This window comes from Oncorhynchus kisutch, linkage group LG15 (assembly GCF_002021735.2).
Source record: "Oncorhynchus kisutch isolate 150728-3 linkage group LG15, Okis_V2, whole genome shotgun sequence".
Classification (NCBI taxonomy): domain Eukaryota; kingdom Metazoa; phylum Chordata; class Actinopteri; order Salmoniformes; family Salmonidae; genus Oncorhynchus; species Oncorhynchus kisutch.
The window spans coordinates 95,725,387-95,750,035 of NC_034188.2; the positions used below are offsets into that span (position 1 = coordinate 95,725,387).

Sequence of the window (24,649 nt, forward strand, 5' to 3'; positions counted from 1 at the left end):
GCCCCATCCGAGGACACCCCCGGACAGTGCCAAACAGGAAGGATATAACCCCACCCACTTTGCCAAACCACAGCCCCCACACCAGTAGAGGGATATCTTCAACCACCAACTTACCATCCTGAGACAAGGCCGAGTATAGCCCACAAAGATCTCCGCCACGGCACAACCCAAGGGGGGGCGCCAACCCAACTACAATGGTATTTACTAAGATAATATTATTACTAAAATAGTTTCTAAAAGTCTTCTAGGCTACCCTACCCTAGTATTAGGGGTTAGGGTTAAGGCTAAAATAAGTTACACCTAGGGTTAGCGGTTAGGGTTAAAATAGGTCATACGTAGGTTTAGGGTTTAAGGCAACAACAAAAAACAGTATGGGTTTAGAGCTCTCTTGCCCATCCATGTGGCCTTCTGCGGGTACTACATACCTCATTCGAAACTTTAAAAATATATATTTTTATTATTATTATGGACACAAATTCAAAAACAGATATACAAACAAGAGTACATAAATCTAACAGACAGGGGTATTACATATTGAGATACATTTTCAATTTGTCAAACTTTCATGGTGCTTATTGCTTTTATGTTTTTATATTTACTGATAGAATTTAAATATTATTTTGAAATGATCTTAAATCATTTTCAGAGGGATAGGCCAACAAGTGATAGGTTTCAGTAGGATTAGATTTTTATCAATGTTATCAACTGTACTGCAGGGGTGGAATGTAAATCACAGAAAATGTAGGTTGTGGTGGCAGGTGTGTGAGACTTGACATCAGAAGAGTTACAGGGTGTGTTAAGTGGTGGTGACTCATCCTTTCAGGTTGTTGGCCTGAGGTAGGACTAAATAGATTTAAATAGTGGAGTAGGGTGGTGTCCCATCCTTTCAGGTTGTTGGCCTGAGGTAGGACTAAATAGATTTAAATAGTGGAGTAGGGTGGTGTCCCATCCTTTCAGGTTGTTGGCCTGAGGTAGGACTAAATAGATTTAAATAGTGGAGTAGGGTGGTGTCCCATCCTTTCAGGTTGTTGGCCTGAGGTAGGACTAAATAGATTTAAATAGTGGAGTAGGGTGGTGTCCCATCCTTTCAGGTTGTTGACCTGAGGTAGGACTAAATAGATTTAAATAGTGGAGTAGGTTGGTGTCCCATCCTTTCAGGTTGTTGGCCTGAGGTAGGACTAAATATATTTAAATAGTGGAGTAGGGTGGTGTCCCATCCTTTCAGGTTGTTGGCCTGAGGTAGGACTAAATATATTTAAATAGTGGAGTAGGGTGGTGTCCCATCCTTTCAGGTTGTTGGCCTGAGGTAGGACTAAATAGATTTAAATAGTGGAGTAGGGTGGTGTCCCATCCTTTCAGGTTGTTGGCCTGAGGTAGGACTAAATATATTTAAATAGTGGAGTAGGGTGGTGTCCCATCCTTTCAGGTTGTTGGCCTGACGTAGGACTAAATATATTTAAATAGTGGAGTAGGTTGGTGTCCCAGCCTTTCAGATTGTTGGCCTGAGGTAGGACTAAATAGATTTAAATAGTGGAGTAGGGTGGTGTTATTATACACTGCTCAAAAAAATAAAGGGAACACTAAAATAACACATCCTAGATCTGAATGAATGAAATATTCTTATTAAATACTTTTTCTTTACATAGTAGAATGTGCTGACAACAAAATCACACAAAATTTGTCAATGGAAATCATATTTATCAACTCATGGAGGTCTGGATTTGGAGTCACCCTCAAAATTAAAGTGGAAAACCTCACTACAGGCTGATCCAACTTTGATGTAATGTCCTTAAAAAACAAGCCAAAATGAGGCTCAGTAGTGTGTGTGGCCTCCACGTGCCTGTATGACCTCCCTACAACGCCTGGGCATGCTCCTGATGAGGTGGCGGATGGTCTCCTGAGGGATCTCCTCCCAGACCTGGACTAAAGCATCCGCCAAAATAAAACAAATCAAAAATAATAATAATCGCTGAAGGTGGAGACTTTTATTTCCCTCACCAACTTTAAACATCAACTATCTGAGCAGCTAACCGATCACTGCAGCTGTACATAGTCCATCTGTAAATAGCCCACCCAATCTACCTACCTCATCCCCATACTTTATTTTATCTTATTTACTCTTCTGCTCTTTTGCACAACAGTATCTCTACTTGCACACTGCTATGCTTTATCTTGGCCAGGTCGCAGTTGCAAATAAGAAGGTGTTCTCAACTAGCCTACCTGGTTAAATAAAGGTGTTCTCAACTAGCCTACCTGATTAAATAGGTGTTCTCAACTAGCCTACCTGGTTAAATAAAGGTGTTCTCAACTAGCCTACCTGGTTATATAAAGGTGTTCTCAACTAGCCTACCTGGTTAAATAAAGGTGTTCTCAACTAGCCTACCTGGTTAAATAAAGGTGTTCTCAACTAGCCTACCTGGTTAAATAAAGGTGTTCTCAACTAGCCTACCTGGTTAAATAAAGGTGTTCTCAACTAGCCTACCTGGTTAAATAAAGGTGTTCTCAACTAGCCTACCTGGTTAAATAAAGGTGTTCTCAACTAGCCTACCTGGTTAAATAAAGGTGTTCTCAACTAGCCTACCTGGTTAAATAAAGGTGTTCTCAACTAGCCTACCTGGTTAAATAAAGGTGTTCTCAACTAGCCTACCTGGTTAAATAAAGGTGTTCTCAACTAGCCTACCTGGTTAAATAAAGGTGTTCTCAACTAGCCTACCTGGTTAAATAAAGGTGTTCTCAACTAGCCTACCTGGTTAAATAAAGGTGTTCTCAACTAGCCTACCTGGTTAAATAAAGGTGTTCTCAACTAGCCTACCTGGTTAAATAAAGGTGTTCTCAACTAGCCTACCTGGTTAAATAAAGGTGTTCTCAACTAGCCTACCTGGTTAAATAAAGGTGTTCTCAACTAGCCTACCTGGTTAAATAAAGGTGTTCTCAACTAGCCTACCTGGTTAAATAAAGGTGTTCTCAACTAGCCTACCTGGTTAAATAAAGGTGTTCTCAACTAGCCTACCTGGTTAAGTAAAGGTGTTCTCAACTAGCCTACCTGGTTAAGTAAAGGTGTTCTCAACTAGCCTACCTGGTTAAATAAAGGTGTTCTCAACTAGCCTACCTGGTTAAATAAAGGTGTTCTCAACTAGCCTACCTGGTTAAATAAAGGTGTTCTCAACTAGCCTACCTGGTTAAATAAAGGTGTTCTCAACTAGCCTACCTGGTTAAATAAAGGTGTTCTCAACTAGCCTACCTGGTTAAATAAAGGTGTTCTCAACTAGCCTACCTGGTTAAATAAAGGTGTTCTCAACTAGCCTACCTGGTTAAATAAAGGTGTTCTCAACTAGCCTACCTGGTTAAATAAAGGTGTTCTCAACTAGCCTACCTGGTTAAATAAAGGTGTTCTCAACTAGCCTACCTGGTTAAATAAAGGTGTTCTCAACTAGCCTACCTGGTTAAATAAAGGTGTTCTCGACTAGCCTACCTGGTTAAATAAAGGTGAAATAAAAAATTAAAAAAACATGGGGTGTTGGGTTGAGATTGACACAGAGACAGGGAGGCTTTAGTCCGTAAAAACGACTTTACTAAGAATATATATATATATATATATATCAAAGAAATAACTTAGGTTTTGCTCTGTCTTCCTTGTCTCTCTTGACTGGTGTCCGTCTCTCTCCCCGTTTCCTCTCGAAGTGTGCCACCGTGCTCCTTTTATTTGGCCTCCACGGCCCGTTGTCCCTTTCCTCTAATTACCTCCAATTAGAGCTGTCTGTGTCGGGGTGTCCAGCTCCCGTATCCCCAGCAGAGGGAGCCAACGTCGCCTCACATACCTCCCCTCTATTACCATCCCCCAGGGTAGACCTCCTGGGATATCATATAAGATTGAGCTTGTTCAAAATTTCTCCACATTTGTTTGGATTTTTCTTGTTGCATATAGCCCCGCGGTCTCTTTCAATACAGACACCATGGGGATTCTGCTAAATGTACGACACTTACAGCCTGGAATAAGCAACTGTCGTAAAACAGCGCTGTTGCTAAAGTAACTTCTTTGTTCTAATTCAAATCAACCAAATTGTATTTGTCACACACACACATGGTTAGCAGATGTTAATGCGAGTGTAGCAAAATGCTTGATAAAGATGGCAGCAGTGGGATATGAACCCTCCATAGAGACTGGAGCCTTAATCCAGCACCTTAGACCGCTCGGCCAAACTACCCAGCTCTACCTAGTACAAACTGGGACAAACTGTGCATTCGAGCCTCCTACAGGCAGACACATAAAACCGTTGAGTTTCTGAGAAAGGAAAATGTGAAATACTGTCTATCCTAGGTAGTTTCCATATGTTTCATCCTTCACGGGGCGTCCTAGTGAGGAATTCCCCATGTATGCATCAAGTGAAGTAGCTGGAGACCCCTGTTTAGTGGGCTGTTGTTTGGGTCCATCCTGGTCCTCCTATGCTGTAGTCTTGACAGCAGTGTGCCAGTGTTAACCAGTGCCTTTTAGGGTTCAGGGGGAATGTCACGTAGCATGTTTTTTGTTGTTGTTGTGAAAATACATTTTCCATCATAGTAACATTAACTACTTTAAAGCAACGCAATACTTTTGATAAGTGTTTTTAACTGTCTGTAATGTGCATTACCAAATAACTATCCTCTTGTCAAAGTGGGGATTGAATTCGCTCTAGCGGTGTTATACATGGCAAAGACTTGTTTTAATATCCACATTGGAAGCTAATCAAAATTCCTCTGTCACTGAAATATCTCATGAGAAATGTCAAGACATCTACTCCACATTACTGTAATGTTGGAAAGCCACACTGTGCATTCAGCAACACTGCCTGTTGATCTGATTAGGAAATCTCTCTCTGTCTCGCGCCCACACACACAAATAACACATTTTGGAGTGTGGCCTAAACATCTGGGGGAAAGGAAAAGTCCAAATAGGGCAATGTTGTTAATTTGAATGTTTTATCATAAATGTAGTGTCTAGAGGCTGAGCTGCAGCCGAAGGAAACTTCGCTGACCGAGGAAAGCTGATATTAATAGTTCAGGCCAGCCCACCACATTCCTGGCATGTGAGTCACACTGTACACTGGGAGGGGGGGAAACCTATGTACAGACATTGAGAAAGGTCACCGTAGGCAGACCTGCCTCTCGAGAAGATGTGCACACTGCCCACAAAATAAGGTGGAAACTGAGCTGCACTTCCTAACCTCCTGCCAAATGTAAGACCATAGAGACACATATTTCCCTCAGATTAGATTATACAGAACCACAAAGAATTTGAAAACAAATCCAGCCAGAGTGAAATTCTCAACCTCCAAAGAGAAAACAAGACACTCACAGCCAAGGTAAAAATACACGATTCCAACATGGATTGTCTACTCAGGGAAAACAGGGTGATGAAGGAGACGCTACTTGACATACAAAGTCGTAACATGCGTGAAAATCAATATTTTTCTGGTATTCCTGAGGACACATCCAATAATCGAGGGTGCGATCAGAGAATTCATGCAATCCGCCTTGAAACTTCCTATAGAGACTGTAAACAAGGTGGCTTTCCCACCGAGAACATAGACTTGGCGCTCAGAGCGACAAGACCAAGGATCCCGGACCGATCATTGCAAAATTTGAACACTACCAACAAAAGGAGCTGATCAAAAGCCGGGGAAGGGAGTTTAAAGAGACCAAATTCAGTCTCAATTACCAATTTCCAAAGGAGATAAATGAACGTTGTAAAAGACTGTATCCGGTACAAAGACAACAAAGGAAGGATGGTAGGCGTGCCTTTATCATTGTGGACAAACTCTTTATAGATGGACAGCTATTCTGAGACAGCTCCATAACTCCGTGGCTGTACTAAAGTCTACTTGGACTTCAGGTTTAAAATAAATAAATAAATAAAAGGTATGGGAACTGTTTAAAATATGTGAACATTATGAAGTGGAAATGAACACACATGTACTCACCTACATGCTTGCTTACACATACGGACACACACATACACCTGATATCGCTCTCTTCTCTCACTTTCCCTCCCTCTCTATTGTCGAGACCTGTTTTATAATTTAATGTTTTATTTTTTGATGTATTTGTCTACAAGTGTATATATGTTTACAACAAGCAAGGGGAAGATATCAGAATAGGGGCATTGAGGAATAATAACAGTGTACGGAATACATTTGTACTGTAGTGAAGTCGTCTCTAGAGTAAAGTCTCTTTCATGATAATGTGAAATGTCAATTGCTATGGAAACGCTGGGATGTGTTTTTCAATTAAAGGTAATTATGATGCAACTGATCTTAGTTCCTTTATTTATGTCTTTGTGTCAGTTTGGTCAGGGCGTGAGTTGGGGTGGGTAGTCTATGTTCTTTTTTCTATTCTTGTGTTACGTATTTGTGTTAGGTGTGTTCGTGCTCCGGACCTGGTACCCTGTGTTTTGGGTTGGTCCATATTTTTTTCGGCCTGTGTTTTGGGCATTGCTTTTGGTGCCATATTAAAGTGCACTTCTCCCTGTGGAACTCTATGCTTTCTGCACCTGATTCTTCCCTCACGCACCTAGTCAGCCGTTAAAGAATCACCCACCACAACCAGACCAAGCAGCGTGGTAACCAGGAGCAGAGGGTTCTGGACACCTGGACATGGGAGGAGATTTTGGACGGAACGGAACCCTGGGCACAGCCTTGGGAATATCGCCACCCCAAGGCAGAGCTGGAGGCAGCAAAAGCTGAGCGATGGCGATATGATGAGGTAGCACGGCAGTGCGACAGGCACGAGAGGCAGCCCCAAAAATATGTTTTGGGGTTGCACACGGGGAGTGTGGCAGAGTCAGGTTGGAGACATGAGGTCACTCCTCGTGCTTACCAGAAGAAGCGCAGTACTGGTCAGGCACCGTGTTATGCGGTCAAGCGCACGGTGTTGCCAGTATGCGCTCATAGCCCGGCAGGCTATAGGCCAGCCCCACGCAAGTGCCATGCGAGAGTAGGCATCCAGCAAGGGCGTGTTGCGCCAGCCCAGCGTGTTTGGTGTGTGCCAGCCCAGCGTGTTTGGTCTCCAGTACGTCGTTTTGGCCCAGGGTATCCTGCGCCGCGCTGCGTGCTGTGTCTCTGGGGCGCTGGGATGGTGCAGTGCGTCCTATGCCTGCGCTCCGCCCGTGCCGGGCGAATGTGGGTATTGAGCCTAAGGGAGAAGTGTGAGTGGTCTGCACCAGATCTCCAGTGCTCACCCACAGCCAGGTTCAACCTGTGCCTGCACTCTGGAGGGTCTGGGCTAAAGGGGTCATCCAGCCTAGAGGAGTGGTGCCAAGACTGCGCACCAGGGCTCCAGTCCTCCCCCACAGCCTGGTCCATCCGGTGCCTCCTCCACGCACCAGGAATCCTGAAGGTCTCCCCAGCCTGGTGGGTCCTGTGGCAGCCCCATGCACCAGGCTGTCTCTCCGTCTCCTCCCTTCAGGTTGGCCCATCTGTCCTGAGCCGCCAGAGCCGCCCGTCTGTCCCGAGCCGTCAGAGCCGCCCGTCAGTCAGGAGCCGCCAGAGCCGCCCGTCAGTCAGGAGCCGCCAGAGCCGCCCGTCAGTCAGGAGCCGCCAGAGCCGCCAGTCAGTCGTCGCCCTTCACGTCGGCGCCGCTCCCATGGAGCCACGGTTTGGCAGATTATAAAAAAAGATAATTCTTTACATGGCTAAAAGAAAAGGAATATAACATACTGTTTACAGGAAACTCACTCTACATCCTTAGATGAAGTTGCGTGGAAAAAGGAATGGGGTGGTGAAATAATTTTCTGTCATGGACAAAGGAACTCAAAGGGGGTGATGATATTAATTAACAAAAATGTTGATCTGAATGTGCAAGTAATCAGGAATTATTCGCAAGGCAGGTGGATCCTTTTGAATATGAAATTGGACAAAAAAGAGATTTGGCTCAGTAATCTATCTGGTCCAAATCAGGAAGATCCACACTTCTTCGAAAACATTTATACCAATTTATTGAACTTACAGGCAACAAATGATCTAATCACTATGGTAGGAGACTATAATACAGTAAAGTAATACAATACCAGCAACAGTGTATGAAAACCTTGAAGACTTACAGAAAACGTTTGACCTCTGTCATTGCCAACAAAAGGTATATAACAAAGTGTTGAGATAAACTTTTGTTATTGACCAAATACTTATTTTCCACCATAATTTGCAAATAAATTCATTTTAAAAAATCCTACAATGTGATTTTCAGTTTTTTTTCTCATTTTGTCTGTCATAGTTGAAGTGTACCTATGATGAAAATTACAGACCTCTCTCCTTTTTAAGTGGGAGAACTTGCACAATTGGTGGCTGACTAAATACTTTTTCCCCCACTGTACCTCTAATTTAACTAATTACTTTATGTGGATTATTATCGTAACAAATTCACGGATTATATGATACAGCCTGTCAAGATATGTGGCTTTAATTCACAATGGAAATACAATGAAATCGATGAATTATTTAATTGCTCACAATTCCACACGTAAAGTCTAATGCCATCTAAATGTTTGAGTTGAATAGTGCTCTATGTACTATATCATTGGTAATTTTCCACAGCTGCTCTTCACTCACAGCACAAAGGAGTGATTTATTACTGTCTCCTTATCTTTAGGACAGTGGGCTCCTAAGTGGAGCAGGTGTCTAAGACACTGCATCTCAGTGCTATGTGGGGGGCTCCAGAGTAGAGCAGGGGTCTAAGACACTGCATCTCAGTGCTATGTGGGGGGCTCCAGAGTGGAGCAGGTGTCTAAGACACTGCATCTCAGTGCTATGTGGGGGGCTCCAGAGTAGAGCAGGGGTCCAAGACACTGCATCTCAGTGCTATGTGGGGGGCTCCAGAGTGGAGCAGAGGTCTAAGACACTGCATGTCAGTGCTATGTGGGGGGCTCCAGAGTGGAGCAGGGGTCTAATACACCATCTCAGTGCTATGTGGGGGGCTCCAGAGTGGAGCAGGGGTCTAATACACCATCTCAGTGCTATGTGGGGGGCTCCAGAGTGGAGCAGGGGTCTAAGACACTGCATCTCAGTGCTATGTGGGGTCTCCAGAGTGGATCAGGGGTCTAAGACACTGCATCTCAGTGCTATGTGGGGGGCTCCAGAGTGGAGCAGGGGTCTAAGACACTGCATCTCAGTGCTATGTGGGGGGGGGGGGGGCTCCAGAGTGGAGCAGGGATCTAAGACACTGCATCTCAGTGCTATGTGGGGGGCTCCAGAGTGGAGCAGGGGTCTAAGACACCATCTCAGTGCTAGAGGTGTCACTACAGACCCTGGTTCGGTCACGGGCTGTATCACAACCGGCTGTGATCGGGAGTACCAAAGGGCGGCGCACAATTGGCACAGCGTCTTCCGGGTTAGGGGAGGGTTTGGCCGGGGTAGGCCGTCATTGTAAATAACAGTTTGTTCTTAACTGACCTTAACCAAATGTTAAATTAAAAATACATTTAAAAAAGGCCCAACCAGGCTGAATTCTTGTCCAATCTGTTTTGATAAAAGAGTTCAGATTTGTGCCTACGCATAATTGATGAGGCCCCTGGAGCATCACTTTAATCCACAGATTCAAATGATGTTTGTCTGTTGTTGATTAGAATCACATCAAGTCATCACCACCATTACCTAATCCTCCACCATTACCTAATCCCCCACCATTACCTAATCCTCCACCATTACCTAATCCTCCACCATTACCTAATCCCCCACCATTACCTAATCCTCCACCATTACCTAATCCTCCACCATTACCTAATCCTCCACCATTACCTAATCCTCCACCATTACCTAATCCTCCACCATTACCTTTCCTTTCTCTAAACACTTATGAATTCAACTTCTTATCCTCTTCAATCTGAACAAAAGGTCAGTGGAGGTCATCAGAACACAGTCCATACAGTTTATTAGGTAATGATAATAATAACATGTAGCTGTTGGGTTAACTGTGCACAGCAGTCATTGTTTTACATAACAACATTGTTCTCACAGCATATGACATTAATTTGAAACAAATGCTGTTATTTGTCTAGTAAATAGAAAATCAACAGCACTACTCACTAAACAATCCCCCAAAAGCTGAATAGAAGACAGTGACAGTGTGTGAGGAAAACTATACTAACTATATAAGTACTGCAATGTTATTGGTTGGACCAGTCCCCTGCAGACAGACAGAGAGATGACTAAACAAGCTTTATACTGTACCTAATGGCAACAGCTGTCAAATACATGAACATAGATTAGTGTACTTGAACATATTCAACGTGTCTATGTATGTCGGTCTTGATTTGTTAAAACCCCTGCAAAATAGCTCCATGTAAAAGCAAGTCAAATATAGTAAGGCAGCTTTCAGAGCCATGTATAATCAGATCAGTGTGTAATTAGCAGAGCAGAGTAGAGTAGAGTAGAGCAGAGTAGAGCAGGCCACTAGCTTTTATTTGACATCACTCAGCAAAACACATTTAGATCCAATTGGAAAAAGTTGTGGTGCATCTCAATAATATGAAGTATCTTCTCCTCCTCCTTTCCTTTCCTTCATCTGCACTATGGGAAAGGAATTAGAGTGGAGACACATTGGACGCGGGGGTTCAAGTCCCATCTCCACTACTCTGTCTACTTACGATCTCCCTCTCTACTCTCCTTCTGTCCTTTTGTCCTGTCCATTAATACAAAACACGAAAGGGCATCAGACCTCTGTTATCCTTTAGGAATAAAACACAAGAAAATGTTACTTTACAGGAGAGGAGAAGAAAAAGCTACCGAAGACTATTGAGATGCAGCCAGGGGCTTACAGACACAAAGTAAGGAAAGATAATGAGACAAGGAGACAATGTAGGGCACAAGGGGAAAACGTGGGGAACTAGGGGACAATGTAGAGGACTGGGGACAATGTAGGGGACTAGAAGAAATGTAGGGGACAACGTAGGGGACTGGGGACAACGTAGGGGACAATGTAGGGGACGATGTAGAGGACTGGGGGATGACGTAGGGGACAATGTAGGGGACTAGAAGACAATGTAGGAGACAAGGTTGGGGACTGGGGACATTGTAGGGGACTGGGGACAATGCAGGGGACAACGTAGGGGACAATGTAGGGGACTAGGTGACAATGTAGGGGACAAAGTAGGGGACAATGTAGGGGACAATGTAGGGGACAACGTAGGGGACTAGGTGACAATGTAGGGGACAAAGTAGGGGGACAACGTAGGGGACAAAGTAGGGCGGCAGTAGTGTGTGTGTCAGCTGTCAGAGGGTTATACTCTCAGCTCCAAAGGGTGGGTTAATGTAGTCTCTATATATCAGATCCTTTCTGCCTGCGCTTGGAGGGGGGCACCAGGCGTGCTGGCAGCTCGGGTGGCAGACCATGCCCCTCTAACTTCACCTCGATCAGGTGGCTGGCCAGGGCAAACTCCTCGTCATCCAGCATGCCATCTCGGTCCACATCCGACAGCTTCCAGATCCTCCCCAGGACGGAGTTTGGCAGCCGGGTGCTCACCATCCAGTCCCTGGCCTTGGTGCCACTCAGCTTGCCCTCGTTGGGCACCAGGTTGTAGAAGATCTCATCATATTTGGGCTTGTCCTTGGTCACCACCCAGGCCATCTCGCCCCCATCCTCGCCCTCCTTCTCCACGTCTCCGAATGGGTCGTTCACCACGAAGGGCCCGGCGCGGGTTCCCAGGAAGGCCCCCCCCTGTACCCCTGGCTGCTCCCCCAGGTTGACCTCCTCCTGGCGCAGCAGGGGCATCAGCTTGGCGATGTCGGATGCCAGCAGCTCGTCCAGAGCAGCCATCAGGGACGGTTTCAGGGGCTTGAACTTACTGAAGTCATGGGTCAACAGCTGCTCCTGGATGGGAAGAGAACAGAGCAAACTAGTCAGCCAATCAGTCCATCTGGGAAATTAAATGGCTTGCGAAAGTATTCACCCCCTTGACATTTTTCCTACTTTTCTTTGTCTTATAAACCTGGAATTAAAATGGATTTGGGGAGTTTATCATTTGATTTACACAACATGCCTACCACTTTGAAGAAGCAAAATATTTTCTCTTGTGAAACAAACAAGATATTAGACAAAAAACAGAAAACCAGAGCATGCATAACTATTCATCCCCAAGGTCAATACTTTGTAGAGCCACTGTTTGCAGCAATTACAGCTGCAAGTCTCTTGGGGTATGTCTCTATAAGCTTGGCACATCTAGCCACTGGGAGTTTTGCCCATTCTTCAAGGCAAAACTGCTCCAGCTCCTTCAAGTTGGATGGTTTCCACTGGTGTACAACAATCTTTAAGTCATACCACATATTTTTAATTGGATAGGGGTCAGGGCTTTGACTAGACCATTCCAAGACATTTAAATGTTTCCCCTTAAACCACTCGCGTGTTGCTTTAGCAGTATGCTTAGGGTCATTGTCCTGCTGGAAGGTGAACCTCTGTCCCAAGTCTCAAATCTCTGGAAGACTGAAACAGGATTCCCTCAAGAGTATCCCTGTATTTAGCACCATCCATCATTCCTTCAATTCTGACCAGTTTTCCAGTCCTTGCCGATGAAAAACATCCCCACAGGATGGTGTTCTCGGGGTGATGAGGTGTTGGGTTAGCGCAAAACATAGCATTTTCCTTGATGGCCAAAAAGCTCAATTTTAGTCTCATCTGACCAGAGTACCTTCTTCCATATATTTAGGAAGTCTCCCACATGCCTTTTGGCAAACACCAAACATGTATGCTTATTTTTTTCTGGCCACTCTTCCGTAAAGCCCAGCTCTGTGGAGTGTACGGCTTAAAGTGGTCCTATGGACAGATACTCCAATCTCCACTGTGGAGCTTTGCAGCCCCTTCAGGGTTATCTTTGGTCTCTTTGTTTCCTCTCCGATTAATGTCCTCCTTGCCTGGTCTGTGAGTTTTGGTGGGCGGTCCTCTCGTCAGGTTTGTTGTGGTGCCATTTTCTTTCAATTTTTTATTAATGGATTTAATGGTGCTCTGTGGGATGTTCAAAGTTTCAGATACATTTTTTAGAACCCAACCCTGATATGTCCTCCACAACTTTGTACCTGACCTGTTTGGAGAGCTCCTTGCTCTTCATGGTGCCGCTTGCTTAGTGGTGTTGCAGACTCTGGGATCTTTCAGAACAGGTGTATACATACTGAGCTCATTTGACACTTAAATAAAGTCCACCTGTGGCAATCTAACTAATTATGTGACTTCTGAAGGTAATTGGTTGCACCGGATCTTATTTAGGGGTTTCATAGCAAAGGGGGTGAATGAATACATATGCATGCACCAATTTTCCGTTTCAATAAGTAATTTTTTTCATTTCACTTCACCAATTTGGACTATTTTGTGTATGTCCATTACATGAAGTCCAAATAAAATGCAACAAAATAGGAAAACCGCCAAGGGTGATGAAATACTTTTGCAAGGCACTGTATGACTTAAAGATGGATTACTGAGGGATGCTGGACTTTTGCTATGGACATTGAGAAGTCTCACCTTTTCATAGAGGGGTCATATTAGTGCTGGACACTGAAACCCAAATAGACTAAATATAAACTATATTTTGAATGTTTATATCAAAATAAAAAATTCAGTTTTAAATCAACAAATGTTTCATACTACTTACTATCTAATAAACCTTTTTTTATCATGTTGAGTGTTTTCGAATTAATGAAAAAAAAGACAGGCAGAAAGACAGGCAGAAAGACAGACAACCAGATAGACCTGCATCTTGGCGCAGTCAGGGAAGTCCCCAGCAGAGATGTGGTGTTGCAGCTGGATCTTGGAGAAGATGACAGGAAGTTGGTAGATCAGGTTCTTCTTCCTGTTGTCCTTCCTGAAGGTTGGCATCTCCTTCTTCAGGTAACTTATGATGTAGGCATGCACCTGGAGGGTGGAGAGAGGGGGGAGGTAGAGAGAGAAAGAGGGGGAGATATTAACTTCAGCAAAGTCACTTTCTCCTCAATGTTTCATATCAAACTGAGTCAGACACCTTATTCTTTAGTACCTAGTCAGAAAGGTGTAGTTGCAGATTATATCATAGCATCTAGTAGATGAATGAGGGAGGGAGATCCAGAGAGAGAGAACCTACCCTGACCAGCCGTGCCCTCTTCACCAGGTCGTTGAGTTTCCTGAGGGCTGCATTATGGGGAAGGTTCTGGATGTCACTAAACAGATCCTCCTCCTCCAGCTCAAACAGACGACGGTTATCAGGGACCAGCAGTGGTTCAGACCAGAACGACCCGATATACACCCTCACGACCTCTGGGGTGTTGAACACCTGTCAATCAATCGAATGTATCCATGAAGCCCCTTTAACAGTTATCACAAAATGTTATACCCACTCCACAACACCCTTTAGGTGATATACCCACTCAACACAACCCTCTAGGTGATATACCCACTCAACACAACCCTCTAGCAGTAAGGCCAAATTCAATGTTTCATCCCCCCCAAAAAGTATATATATTTTTTATACCTAAAGGGGTCCTTCAATTCAAAATCAAATAGCTATAATTCCATGTGTTAACTTAGTATAACCCCCTTTATACAAAGTGTAATTAATAACTTCACCATGCTCAAAGGGATATTCAATATCTGCTGTTTTAATTTTTACCTATCTACCCTTCTTTGTGAGGCATTGGAAAACCTTCCTGGTCTTTGTTGGGTGAATCTGTTTGAAATTCACTGCTCGACTGAGGGACCTCACAGATAATTCTGTGTGTGGGATACAGAGATGAGGTAGTCATTCAAAAATCATGTTAAACAGTATTATTGCACACAGAGTGAGTACACGCAACTTATTATGTGACTTGTTAAGCACATTTTTACTCCTGAATGTATTTAGGGTTGCCATAACAACGGGGTTGAATACTTGACTCAAGACTTTTCAGCTTTTCATTTGTTATTAATTTGTACAAATATCTAAAAACATAATTCCACTTGGACTTTATGGGGTATTGTGTTTAGGCCAGTGACACAACATGTGGAAAACGTCAAGGGGTTTGTACACTTTCTCAAGGAACTGGTTGAATATTTATTGTTCAGTGATTGTTTTGACTATGTATTGGCAGTGGCAATTTTAGCATTTAAATCTTGGTGGGGCAAACTCCCAAAATATTTTTGAGATGCATGCCAGCAAAGCCACTACACAACACATTAATTGCACTATAACGGTGACAAACCAATTAGCAGAGCTTTCTTTTCAGCACCATGGAGTGAATCCTTACCACTGCTACACCTGGCTATCAGCGTAGTCTTGTCTGGCAGAGAAACAATTCATTCAGCCTCATTTACTGCCTTTTAAAAAAGCATAGCTGATATGGCTGACATGCTTAAACAAATATGGTCTCTACTGACAGTTGAGATGTACAAACTATGGCATAAAGGGACAACAAGCGTATAAGAGGTAATCTGTAATTTCGATTAAGACATTAATGAGCGAGCTAAGACAGACGTAGTCAAAATAACTATTTGTTCAGCACTTTTTAAATGCACTGCGACAGAATTCAGCACATGGGCCATTCTTACAGTATTCTCCCTGAACACCAAGTCAGAACTGTATGATAAATAAAGGAGGCATATAAACAGACATTGAAAGCTCTTACAATATTCAACGATTACATTTTTCTAAAACAGGCTACATGTGCACCACCAAGTCAGAACAGTAGGCTAAGTTCTGAGGGGGAAAGGAACTAAATTATTAGGGGTTGAGGCACATGAGCTACTAACACAGCCCTGGGCATCTCCAGTCCTCAGGGACCTGATTGGTGTCACATTTTTGCCCCAGCCCCAGCTAACACACCTGACTCCAATAATCACCTAATTATGGTCTTCCGTTTAGAATGCAATTCGTTTAAATCAGCTGTGTTTGCTAGGGATGGGGGGAAAGTGTGACACCAATCAGGCCTCCAATCAGTCCTCCAAGGACCATGCCTGTACTAACAGCTTACTACACAACAGAGTTAGTATTACTCTCTTAGCTACAGTACTGATTGTTGGGTTGAATGAGGAAGACACATTTCAGTTGAATGCATTCAGTTGTACAACTGACTAGGTATCCCCCTTCATATCTCCCTGGCATATTACATAATTTATGCAGCAGCATAAAACACATTTTTGGACTCACCTTTTTGTGCTGTTGTGGTGTGGCAGTCTTTTGTGGGCAAATTTTATCAACAAACTTTGTCAACAAAGTCTGGCATTCTCTGGATTTATGGTGCTTTCAAGACAACTGGAAACTGAAGAAAACAAGGTTGAATCATGACATCAGTGATCTTCAGATCAGAGCTCTAGAAAGAGGCCAGTTTTCACGACTTGGAATACCGAGTTGGATGACTGTTCCCAGTCGGAGCTAATTGTTTTCTTGAACTCACTGAAGTCTGAGATTTCCCAGTTCAGAGTTTCCAGTTGTTTTGAACTTGGCAGAAGTCATGATGGATTGATTGGATGGCCAATGTATTCAACCTTTTCTGGCCCATGGTGTTGAATGTTTATAGTTTTAAGCTTGGAAAAGAGACCCATATACCCAGACTTGGACCACACATCCTCTCCACTGAATATCAGGCTAGTGATTACTTTGCAACACTTGCAGTTAGTCACTGATTCCTTCCGAACCACTTATTGTTGAATTTGCAATTTCCAACTTGTTTTGTAATGTTTGTCCAATGGCCAATGAGCACTGGTACGTTTTATCTATAATATTTCTTCATATGACAAGGATTGAAAAGATTTTGCCAGTAGATTGTCGACTTGATTCATGATGATGACTGCTAGCTAAGATTTTAGAAAGTATGATGTTGACATGATCAGTCCAATCAAAGCTACGGTTGACCTGCCCTGCGGGTCACCGCTGTGTATAGGTCTGTATCATTTTTACTATGACTGTAGGAAAGTATTTTCCCTTGGGGATGAATAAAGGTCTCCTCTCACCTTGCCCAGAGACCACATTAGAGCTCCGTAGATTCTCATCAGCTGTTGTGTTCCCACCATGTCAGCCTTGTTCAGGACGACGCGCAGTTTCTCCTCATTACCACGCAGCGCTCTGATGGCATCGGAGAACTCATCACTGATCTCCAACTTGTGGGCATCGAACAGGAGGATGATACGGTCAACACGCTCTGCAAACCATCGCAGCACCGCTGGGAAGTCATAGCCTGAAGAGGGTTAGGGGTCAGGGAACACAGAGGGTTTCTCAGATGATTCATAGATTATAGTGAAAAATAGATGAGTCTTACATTTTTAGATTTGCAACATGGTGAGAACAAAAAATTATGCTGAAAGAAATGAATGTTTTTGTAATACACAATGAACTGTAATACACAATGAAGTAGCACAAAGGGTGGAGAAGGGAGGAAAAGGGTGGAAGAAGGGAAGAGGATAAGGGTGGAGGAAGGGAGGAGGATAAGGGTGGAAGAAGGGAGGAGGAAGATAAGGGAGGAGAATAAGGGTGGAAGAAGGGAGGAGGATAAGGGTGGAAGAAGGGAGGAGGATAAGGGTGGAGGAAGGGAGGGGGATAAGGGTGGGGGAAGGGAGGAGGATAAGGGAGGAGGATAAGAGTGGAGGAAGGGAGGAGGATAAGGGTGGAAGAAGGGTGGAGGAAGATAAGGGTGGAAGAAGGGTGGAAGAAGGGAGGAGGATAAGGGTGGAAGAAGGGAGGAGGATAAGGGTGGAAGAAGGGAGGAGGATAAGGGTGGAGGATAAGGGTGGAGAAGGGAGGAGGATAAGGGTGGAGGAAGATATGGGAGGGTGGAGGAAGAGATGGGAAAGGAAGGGGAGGGTGTATTTATCTATCTGTGTCTTTATCTGTGTGTGTGTCATTATCTATCTATCTGTGTGTGTGTCTTTCAATCAATCTGTGTGTGTGTGTGCGTGTGTATTTTTCTGTGTGTGTGTGTGTGTGTGTGTGTGTGTGTGTGTGTGTGTGTGCGCATCTTTCAATCAATCTGTGTGTGTGTGTGCGTGTGTGTGTGTGTGCGCATCTTTCAATCAATCTGTGTGTGTGTGTATAACTGTGTGTGTGTGTGTGTGTGTGTATAACTGTGTGTGTGTGTGTGTGTGTGTATAACTGTGTGTGTGTGTGTGTGTGTGTGTGTGTGTGTGTGTGTATAACTGTGTGTGTGTGTGTATAACTGTGTGTGTATAACTGTGTGTGTGTGTGTATAACTGTGTGTGTGTGTGTGTATAACTGTGTGTGTGTGTGTGTGTGTGTATAACTGTGTGTGTATAACTGTGTGTGTATAACTGTGTGTGTGTGTGTATAACTGTGTGTGTGTGTGTATAACTGTGTGTGTATAACTGTGTGTGTGTGTGTATAACTGTGTGTGTGTGTGTGGTGTGTGTATAACTGTGTGTGTGTGTGTGGTGTGTGTATAACTGTGTGTGTGTGTGTGTGTGTGTATAACTGTGTGTGTATAACTGTGTGTGTGTGTGTGTGTGTATAACTGTGTGTGTGTGTGTATAACTGTGTGTGTATAAACTGTGTGTGTGTGTATAACTGTGTGTGTGTGTGTGTGTGTGTATAACTGTGTGTGTGTGTGTGTGTATAACTGTGTGTGTATAACTGTGTGTGTATAACTGTGTGTGTGTGTGTATAAACTGTGTGTGTGTGTGTATAACTGTGTGTGTATAACTGTGTGTGTGTGTGTATAACTGTGTGTGTGTGTGTGTGTGTGTATAACTGTGTGTGTGTGTGTGTGTGTGTATAACTGTGTGTGTGTGTGTGTGGTGTGTCATAACTGTGTGTGTATAACTGTGTGTGTGTGTGTATAACTGTGTGTGTGGTGTGTGTGTATAACTGTGTGTGTGTGTTAAACTGTGTGTGTATAAACTGTGTGTGTGTGTATAACTGTGTGTGTGTGTGTGTATAACTGTTGGGTGTGTGTGTTGTGTGTGTATAACTGTGTGGTGTGTGTGTGTGTGTGTATAACTGTGTGTGTGTGTGTGTGTGTGTATAACTGTGTGTGTGTGTGTGTGTGTGTATAACTGTGTGTGTGTGTGTATAACTGTGTGTGTATAACTGTGTGTGTATAACTGTGTGTGTGTGTGTGTGTGTGTATAACTGTGTGTGTGCTGTGTGTGTGTGTATAACTGTGGTGTTGTGTGTGTATAACTGTGTGTGTGTGTGTATAACTGTGTGTGTGTGTGTATAACTGTGTGTGTGGTGTATAACTGTGTGTGTGTGTGTATAACTGTGTGTGTGTGTGTATAACTGTGTGTGTGTGTGTATAACTGTGTGTGTGTGTGTATAACTGTGTGTGTGTGTATAACTGTGTGTGTGTGTGTATAACTGTGTGTGTGTGTGTATAACTGTGTGTGTGTGTGTGTATAACTGTGGTGTGTGTGTGTATACACTGTGTGTGTGTGTGTATAACTGTGTGTGTGTGTGTGTATAACTGTGTGTGTGTGTGTATAACTGTGTGTGTGTGTGTATAACTGTGTGTGTGTGTGTGTATAACTGTGTTGTGTGTGTGTATAAACTGTGTGTGTGTGTGGTATAACTGTGTGTGTGTGTGTATAACTGTGTGTGTGTGTGTAATAACTGTGTGTGTGTGTGTGTATAACTGTGTGTGTGTGTGTATAACTGTGTGTGTGTGTGTGTATAACTGTGTGTGTGTGTGTATAACTGTGTGTGTGTGTGTGTATAACTGTGTGTGTGTGTGATATAACTGTGTGTGTGTGTGTATAACTGTGTGTGTGTGTGTATAACTGTGTGTGTGTGTGTATAACTGTGTGTGTGTGTGTGTGTGTGTGTGTGTGTGTGTGTGTATAACTGTGTGTGTGTGTGTGTGTGTATAACTGTGTGTGTGTGTGTATAACTGTGTGTGTGTGTGTGTGTGTGTGTGTGTGTATAACTGTGTGTGTGTGTGTATAACTGTGTGTGTGTGTGTATAACTGTGTGTGAGTTAATCTTTGTGTGCGTCTATCTATATTCATCTGTACGCGTCTCTCCTCACCTTGTCCCGTCCACTCCTGAGCCTTGCTCTTCTCACCTCGGCTCACCCTTTGTTTCGCTCCTGACAGGATCCCCGGCGTGTCGATAATGCTGATGCTCTCCAGGACCTGATTGGGCAGCTGGGCACACTGTAACCTATCACATGACAGTAGAAAAGGGAGCAGACATGCACAACAATCAAAACACCACAATAAAAGTTTTTTTTTTAACACACAGTAACACCACAAAACAGTTGCACGATACCACACAATAAAAAACCACAACACAATTACACACCACAAAACACCACAATAACACTATAACACAAAACAATAACACGATAACACACAATAGCACAACACAATAAAAAACCACTACAACACAGTAACAGGATAACACACAATAACACAAAAAAACACCAACAACACAAAACACAACACACCAGGAACGATAACACAATATAACACTAAAACACAATAACAGAACACCATAAGATGACAACAAGACAATAACACCACACAATAACACAACACAAGACAATAACACAATAACACTACTCAACACCACAATAACACTACTCAACAACACAATACAATGACACAAGACAATAACACAATACAATGACACAACATAACACAATAACACTACACAATAGCACAACATGAATCAGTTAGAGTAATGAACATCTATAGTTCACCCACAGGTTGCTTTCAGGTTATTCAAGCCAGGGCAGCTTTCCAACATTCCACTAAACGGCCCCCCCACCCCCCTCCCGTCCAGACCCCATCCAGTCCTGCCTCCATCCCGTCCAGCGCCCATCCCGTCCATCAGTTAGCATCAATGGAAAGAATGTGGATGATGTAGGAACACGGTTATTGGCCATCATCACGGTAACAGCTAAACATGATCTAAGAACCAGACTAAGGCTACGTCCCAAATGGCACCCTATATACTGTAGTGCACTACTTTTGAAAGGTAGTAAACTAATGAATAGGGTGCCATTTGGTATGCAGACTACACTGTGGTATTGCTGCTGTACTGGAGCCCTCCTTGCCCAGGACCCATTGTGTTCCAACAGGGCTCTCAATGCTCTGGGCTTCCTGAAGGAAAACGGTCTCCTGTGTCAGAGCCACAACAATACGATCTGCTAATGAGCGACCACTAACAACAACACCGCTACTTCCTGATTAAGATGGCTTTAACTAGACCAGCACTTCACCGGACAGGAAGCATGCCGCAAACAGTGAGAGAAACACCTACTGTCATTGTCCGAGCCTAAACCACACGAAAACAACGTTGGACACTTTATGGAACACAAAGCCTTCACTATCTCATCCTGGAATATCCCAGGCCTGAGGTCAAAGGGAGCTGGTATTCCCATCCACCAAACTACCTGGAATAAAACAGGAAAGACACTCAGGGGGTATGCTAACTTGATATAGGGTTAGACTATTAAATTAGTCAAAACAGGAACATTTTACATTTGGCTAGAAATTCAAAAAGGAAATTATCTCAGAGAAAAATGTCCTCAAGTGTGCTACCTATATCCCCCCCAATAGAATCTCCATACTTTAACGATGACAGCTTCTCCATCCTAGAGGGGGAGATCAACCATTTCCAGGCTCAGAGACATGTAACAGCTAAACACTAGGTCTGTGGCAACCTAAATGCCAGAACTGGACAAGAACCTGACACTCTCAGCACACAGGGGGACAAACACCTACTTGGAGGTGACAGTATTCCCTCCCAAATATGCCCCCCTTGACACAACTACCTACAAAAGTTGGTCAAAACTCCTGCAGCTCTGTCGCATCCTGGGTCTGTACATAGTCAATGGTAGGCTTAGAGGGGACTCCTATGGTAGATACACCTATAGCGCATCTCTTGGCAGTAGTACTGTAGATTACTTTATCACTGACCTCAACCCAGAGTCTTTCAGAGCGTTCACAGTCAGCCCACTGACACCCTTATCAGATCACAGTAAAATCACAGTCTACCTGAACAGAGCAATGCTCAGTCATGAGGCATCAAACCCAAAAGGAACTGAATAATATTAAGAAATACTATAGATGGAAGGAAAGTAGTGTCGAAACCTACCGAAAAACAATTAGGCAACGACAAATGAAATAAAAACGTTTCACTGTAATAATGATGGTGTAAACTTACCAGTAGAAGGCCTAAATAGTATATTTTACCTTTCAGCTTCCCTATCAAATCTAAAAATGTCAAGCAGAAAGAAATTGAGAAACCTATCCAACCAAAAACATAGAGACCCAGAAAACCTGAGCCTACACCTTCATTCACTATGGTGAATCACAAAAACAATACAGAAATACACTACGGAAAAAGAAGGAACAGCACGTCAGAAATCAGCTCAGTGTAAGTGAAGAATCCATAGAGAATCTAACCACTTCTGGGAAAATTCGAACACACTAAACAAACAATACGAAGAGTTATCTATCCAAAATGGAGATGTATGGATAAACCACTTATCCAATCTGCTTGTCTTTATAACAAATAATAAATAGCAAAAACATACAGAACCAATTACAAATGTTAGAATCAATTATTAAAGACTACCAGAACCCACTAAATTATCCAACTAAATTGAATGAACTACAGGACAAAATATAACCCTCCAACCCAAAAAGGCCTGTGGTGTTGATGTTACCCTAAATTAAATGATAAAATATACAGACCACAAATTCCAATTGGCTATACTTAAACTCTAACATCATCCTTAGCTCTGTCATCTTCCCCAATGTTTGAAAGCAAGGACTGATCACTCTAATCCACAAAGCGGAGACAGATTTGACCCCAATAACTACTGTGGGATATGCGTCAACAACAACCTTGGGGAAATCCTCTACATTATCATTAACAGCAGAATCGTACATTTCCTCAGTGAAAACAATGTGCTGCGCAAATGTTAAATTGGTATCACCACATTACCTTACGACAGGGTCCCTTACTTATTCACCCTAATTGACAAACTAACCAAAACAAAGGCAAAGCCTTCTCATGATTTGTTGTTTTCAAAAAAGCTTGACTCAATTTGGCATGAGAGTCTGCTATACAAACAAATTGACAAGGACACTAGAACAGTCTGCAGCACCCGGCCTCACCAAACTAGAATCTTAGGTCAAATGTCTATTGTTTACTGATGATCTAGGGCTTCTGTCCCCAACCAAGGAGGGCCTACAGTAGTACATAGATCTTCTGCACATATTCTGTCAGACCTGAGCCCTGACAGTAAATCTCAGTAAGACAAAAATACTGGTGTTCCAAAAAAGGTCCAGTTGCACAAATACAAATTCCATCTAGATGCCGTTGCCCTAGAGCACACAAAAAACTACACATACCTCAGCCTAAACATCAGCTCCACAGGTAACTTTCACAAAGCTGTGAATGATCCGAGAGACCAGGTAAGAAGGGCCTTCTACGCCATCAAATGGAACATAAAATTTGACATACAATTAGGATCTAGCAACAAATACTTGAATCAGTTATAGAACCCATTGCCCTTCATGGTTGTGAGGTCTGGGGTCCACTCAACAAACAAGAATTCACAAAATGGGACAAACACCAAAGAGTAGCAGTGATCCAGTGTTTTTCAAGGCAGAGTGCTACAGTCAATATGCTGATAGAATTTAGGTAGTCTTGTTCTCAAATGTGCTTTGTTAAAATCCCCAGCTACAATAAATGCAGCCTCAGGATATTTGGTTTCCAGTTTGCATAAAGTCCAGTAAAGTTCCTTGAGGGCCATCGTGGTATCGGCTTGAGGGGGGATATGCACGGCTGTGACAATAACCGGATGATAGTTCCCTTGGGAGATAAGGAACAAAAGGACTTGAGTTCCTGTTTGTTGTTACAATTACACCATGAGACATTAATCATGAAGCATACACCCCCACCCATCTTCCTGAAGTGATGTTTATTCCTGTCGGCACGACACAAAGAATCCAGGTGCCTGTATCGATTCTGACAGCATATCCCAAAAGAGCAATGTTTCCGTGAAACTGAGTATGTTACAATCCCTGATGTCTCTCTGGAAAGCCCTGATTTCGTTGACCTTGTTATCTAGAGACTGGATATTCGCAAGTAATATACTCAGAAGTGGTGGGTGGTGTGTACGCCTCCGAAGTCTGACCAGAAGACCGCTCCGTCGTCCTCTTCTCTGGCGGCGTTGTTTTGGGTCAGCCTCTGGATTCAGTTCAAATGCACTGGGTGGTTCGGACAAAGTATCCGATTCGGGGAAGTCGTATTCCTGGTAAGTTGATGTCGGTCTGATATCTAATAGTTCTTCCCGGCTGTTTGTAATGCCACAAGATTTTCTGGGCTAACAATGTAAAAACAAAATACTGAAAAGTTTCCTAAGGACTAGAATATAGGTAGCCCTTTCTGTCGGCGCCATCTTGGAAATGAGTTCGTAGCAATGCCAATATAATGGTACAGCTATATGGACACTCAATCACTATGGTACTTTTTAAATGGTGAGTTTACAAACAAATATTTTGATAAATAGAATTGAAAGTTGTGTCTCATTATGGTAAGTGGTGAAATAAGTAAAAGCCAGTTGGCTTAGCAGATAATAAGAAGACGATCAGTATTTACCCAGCTAAAAGAGAAGGAATATAATATCTATTGTTTACAGGAAACTCATTCAACAATTTTAGATGAAGTTGTGTGGAAAAAAGGAATGGGGGGAGATCAAAATATATTTCTCCCATGTGCAAAGAA

At 43.2% G+C, this 24,649-nt stretch overlaps 1 protein-coding gene across 2 annotated transcripts in view; it reads right to left on the bottom strand.

The window, feature by feature from the left end:
- Positions 1-9,880: 9,880 nt before the first annotated feature.
- LOC109880846 (EH domain-containing protein 2) overlaps positions 9,881-24,649 on the bottom strand; it is a 29,284-nt gene continuing 14,515 nt past the window's right edge. For both annotated transcript variants that reach the window (XM_031791314.1, XM_031791313.1), the window contains 5 exons: positions 19,932-20,065; positions 16,909-17,132; positions 14,069-14,257; positions 13,702-13,863; positions 9,881-11,835 (listed from right to left, as the gene is read on the bottom strand). In XM_031791314.1, the coding sequence (XP_031647174.1) occupies positions 11,284-11,835; positions 13,702-13,863; positions 14,069-14,257; positions 16,909-17,132; positions 19,932-20,065 (1,261 nt within the window). In that variant the 3' untranslated portion in view covers positions 9,881-11,283. The remainder of the gene's footprint in view (positions 11,836-13,701; positions 13,864-14,068; positions 14,258-16,908; positions 17,133-19,931; positions 20,066-24,649) is intronic.